This window comes from Lathyrus oleraceus, chromosome 6, assembly GCF_024323335.1.
Source record: "Lathyrus oleraceus cultivar Zhongwan6 chromosome 6, CAAS_Psat_ZW6_1.0, whole genome shotgun sequence".
Lineage (NCBI taxonomy): Eukaryota > Viridiplantae > Streptophyta > Magnoliopsida > Fabales > Fabaceae > Lathyrus > Lathyrus oleraceus.
Window position 1 is genome coordinate 379,485,088 of NC_066584.1, and position 4,381 is coordinate 379,489,468.

The window sequence follows — 4,381 nt, forward strand, 5'->3', positions numbered from 1 at the left end:
AAAAACGGAAAAGAAAAAATTAAAGATGTTATACTATTTAGGGACCAATGAACCCTAATATTTTATCCAATAAATATTATATTACATATTGTTATTGTGTTTATCGAACAAAATTCACATAATTATATTTATAAATAATACAAAGAAGGATCTTATATTTTCATTGTTTTATAAAATAAAAGCTTTTTTATTAAAGATTTTGAAATCTAAATATCTATATTTTCAGAAATAGTGGCATGCATTTCATATAATTAGACTTTAAAATTAAAGATTAAGTATGTTTATAATTCTCTTAAATATCTCAAATTTTATTTTTAAAATTCATTTATTTTAGATTTTCTTTAAAAGTGTAATATAATTTTGTGGAAAAAAAATTATAAATGAATTTTTTCATAAAAAATTTAAATAAAATTTGATTTAATAGTTATTTTTAAAATATTAATTTATATATTTCTTCATTTTATTAAAAAAAGATATTAAAATTAAAAAAAAATCATTTAATTTTAAAACTATTTTAAATAATTTTTTATAGAATTTAATTTACACTATGAGATAATCATAACCACTAATTTATTTAAAAGGTTTGAATTTTATTTTAAATATTTAAAAAATAATACAGACAAATGATTGTGATGCATTGACCGTGTAAAACTTTTTATACTGACAATGTATAACAATTAGTCTTTTTTTTATAAAAATCACTTTTAAAATAAAATTATAATTTCAATTATATTTTAATCTTCAAAAATAATATATTTATATTATACACTATCAAAAATAATAACGGAGTTTTTCATTTTTCGAAATGCATACCCTCGTAAGCACACAATCAATTCGTGAAAACAAAACGTTACTATTCTAAATTTTATAAAAGTAGGGAGTTGAGCACATTGACCGTGCGAAAATTATTTTCCACCACGTACAAAACTTCAACTCCACAGTCACAGCCATACATAATAGCGCAATGGAAAAGAATAACAAACAAATTCTAAAATCTTCATTCCGACAATAATTTCCCAAATGCATTCACAATGGCTTTCAATAGAGCTAAAAGAGGGTTGGCTTCCTTTTTTGCAGAATTCTTCAATTTTCCATCCCATGATTCTCTGCAATTATAAAACCATTCAAGAAATAACCAATTCAATTTTACTTCATTAAACTAATTGGTAATTGTGATCAAAACATCAATATATATGCTTACAGATTGATCCTATCTACCGTTGTGTTGACTCTTCTCTGGGAATTGCCACCAAGTTGATCAAGTCTATATTTATCAGCTTTATGCAGGCTTTCTTCTGAAGGTTTTGAATCATCTTGAATGTTTTTCTGTCAAATTGCATTTAAAATGTTAAATGCCTCCCGCAACATGAAAAACTTAGTTATTGACAATTGTTTCAGATGCAAATAAATTGATGCAGTTGCTAAGGATCAAGAAAACACAACAAATTGACACATTCTCAGTAATATCCAATTTTCAAGAGCATCTCAACTACCGCACCACAATTTTCTAAGTAATGGCGATAATTTTGAAAAATAAAACTAGGGATAAAAAGGCTAACCTTAGCTACATCTTCAACCTGACTTTGGTTATTGGTTTCAATAGCTTTCTGATGAGATACAGTGACTTGTTTGTTGTGGGTAGAATGATTTGCACTTTCCACATCATGCCTAGGGTTGGAGATTTCTTTCAAGATTTTGTTTCCAAGGGCATTCTCAAATTTCTCATCCAATAAAGTAGAATTATCTGTGGGCTCTATGCCTTTTAATTCAGAGTTCTTACCCTGTTCCAATTCCAACTTCTTTGTATCCCTTTCTAGGGAATTACCAGAGTCCTTCAACTCTTCAGAACCTTCTCTTCCACTGCTAGTCCTAGCAACAGATCTTAATGGAAATGTCTCTACTATCAAGTCTTTTGTCAGAACATTTACTTTAGCTGATGATGGCATTGTGGTAGCTGCCAACTCTTGTTCGACATCCAGTTTGGGTTCCGTGGGCTTATTCTCAGGTATAGTAGCTTCATTGGATTCCTTGTTTATTACATCTACCTTGCTACCATCTACGTCACGCCCTTGGTCAACGATCTTGAGCTCACCTCCGGTACAATCGTCATCAGAAACAACCACAGCTTCAACAGATTCCTTGTTTGTCACATCTACCTTGCTAGAATCTATACCACCCTCTTTGTCAACAATTTCGAGCTCACCTCCGGTACAATCGTCATCAGAAACAACCACAGCTTCAACAGATTCCTTGTTTGTCACATCTACCTTGCTAGAATCTATACCACCCTCTTTGTCAACAATTTCGAGCTCACCTACGGTACAATCGTCATCAGAAACAACCACAGCTTCAACAGATTCCTTGTTTGTCACATCTACCTTGCTAGAATCTATACCACGCTCTTTGTCAACAATTTCGAGCTCACCTACGGTACAATCGTCATCAGAAACAACCACAGCTTCAACAGATTCCTTGTCAGTCACATCTACCTTGCTAGAATCTACGCCATGCTCTTTGTCAACAATTTCAAGCTCAGCTCCAGTAAAATACCCATCAGAAACAACAGCAGCTTCAACAGATCCATTGTTTGTCACATCTACCTGGCTATCATATATGACATGCCCGTTGACAACCACTGGATACTCATCTCCAGTATAATACTCATCAGAAACAACAGTGGCTTCGACGGTTTCCTTGTTAGTCACATCTACATGGTCAACACTTATGACATGTCCATTGTCAGAAACAGAAAGCAGTCTGTCATTCGTATCGGGAACTTTGTTATGTTCAGGATGAACTTCATTTGAAGATTCACCGAGAAAAGGTTGAGGGCCACTTGCAATTGAACCCAATGGATTTTGTTCCAAAAACCGATCAGTGCTGAATTCGTCTAAGTTGAATTTAGCAGGACCCAATACCCTATTTTCTTGAATTACTTCCCGTACAATCTCCCTTACAGTGTAGAAAGACCCACCAACTTCTTTATGCGTAACAGTAATGGGTGGAAAGTTTCCACCATTCGACTCTTGGTACCTGAAGAGAACTAACTTTAATACAAGTAAAGTAATACATTCAACATATCTCCGGTCCGAATAATGTTCTAAACAATACTAGTATATATCAAGTAGCAAGTTTCGAGTAGTATAAATCCGAAAACACTTTCTCCCCTAGTTCATCAAAATGAGTGAATCTCTCGAGTAATCAATCAAATATCATAATTGGTATACATATAACAAAAAACAGCAATAAAGTAGGGATAGTAGGGAATGAATTACTTCTTAATGAAAGACTCGACCATTGCCTTTCGTTTGTCCTTAGAGAGGCGAATCCGAGTCTTTCTCTCTTGAGAATCATTTTTCTTTGCAAGAGCAAATGTTGGCCTCCAACCACCCTTAATTACAGAATGCATCATTTCGAAAACAAGTTTCTACAAACCTGCATACACTACAAAATTAAATTGCATAGAGAAGAATGTGGACCCGACCCGGCCCGGTAAGAATCTAAAAAATTGCGAGAATTGAGGGACGTTAGAACTGGAGATAAAATTGATGAAGGTGAAGAAAACATTAATAAGAATAAAAGAGGAGATAATAGAGTTGCCTGAAGAAAGAAGGGGTTAAAGCTTAAACCCCAAATCCAAACCTAAACCCTGGCGCTAGTACCCAATAGCAGTCGAATTCAACTTCAAGGACCGTCCAAGACGATTGCGATATGTCCTAAACGGGGCGCGGGAGACTATTTATATTTTTTATTTTTCTTAAAATTTATATCACGAATATATCATTTTGTTTCAATTATCTATCCATTCAAATAAATTAGTGTAGTCATTTCTTACTTTTATTATTTATTTTTAATTTTCTCTCTTCTTTTTCTTCTCTTAATTCAAATTTTAAATTTCTTTCATTTTTTTTTTCATTTTTATTTTAATTTTTTCTCTCTTCATTTTCTTTTTTCTATTTTATTTTTTAAAATATAAATAACAAAATTTAAAACAGACAAATATTAAATTTTTAAAACACAAAATTTATCTAAAATAAAAATATAATTATTTTATAATTATTATATATAAAAAAAATATTCATAATTTATATGATTATTGTTCGTTTTATAATCAAGTAACTCATTTAAAATTGCCATGTGTATCTAAATATATTTTATATTGTATCAAATTGAATAATACTAAATAACAGTGCACACAACGTCTCGTGGGTCATTATCAGGACAATATCTAACTTTATTTTAGATGTAATTTTTTTAATTTTAAATATGAATTTTTTGTTATATAATATTTAATACAATTGAGTTTATATGATCATCTTTCGTTTTATAATTAAGTAAAACATTATAAATTGACATATGTATCTAAAAACATTTTATATTA

The 4,381-nt window shown here is 30.9% G+C and overlaps 1 protein-coding gene across 7 annotated transcripts; it reads right to left on the reverse strand.

The window, feature by feature from the left end:
- Positions 1 to 833: 833 nt before the first annotated feature.
- Positions 834 to 3,760, reverse strand: LOC127092921 (uncharacterized). 7 transcript variants are annotated; one of them, XM_051031815.1, is made up of 6 exons: positions 3,601 to 3,708; positions 3,276 to 3,435; positions 2,426 to 3,033; positions 1,560 to 2,092; positions 1,202 to 1,326; positions 834 to 1,106 (listed from the first exon to the last, which is right to left on the reverse strand). In XM_051031815.1, the coding sequence occupies exons 2-6, from the start codon at positions 3,410 to 3,412 to the stop codon at positions 998 to 1,000; spliced, it is 1,512 nt and encodes a 503-aa protein (XP_050887772.1). In that variant the 5' UTR covers positions 3,413 to 3,435; positions 3,601 to 3,708; the 3' UTR covers positions 834 to 997. The 7 variants fall into 7 exon arrangements, with proteins under 7 accessions (XP_050887772.1, XP_050887771.1, XP_050887768.1 ...); XM_051031814.1 differs by having other exon boundaries at positions 1,560 to 2,203; XM_051031811.1 differs by having other exon boundaries at positions 1,560 to 2,314.
- Positions 3,761 to 4,381: the final 621 nt, after the last annotated feature.

Coding starts and splice junctions, on each gene's coding strand:
- LOC127092921 (XM_051031809.1), bottom strand. CDS start 3,412: ATGATGCATTCTGTAATTAAGGGTGGTTGGAGGCCAACATTTGCTCTT. Junction 3,034..3,275: donor GTCGAGTCTTTCATTAAGAA/GTAATTCATTCC, acceptor AGTTCTCTTCAG/GTACCAAGAGTCGAATGGTG. Junction 1,107..1,201: donor ACGGTAGATAGGATCAATCT/GTAAGCATATAT, acceptor TTATAATTGCAG/AGAATCATGGGATGGAAAAT.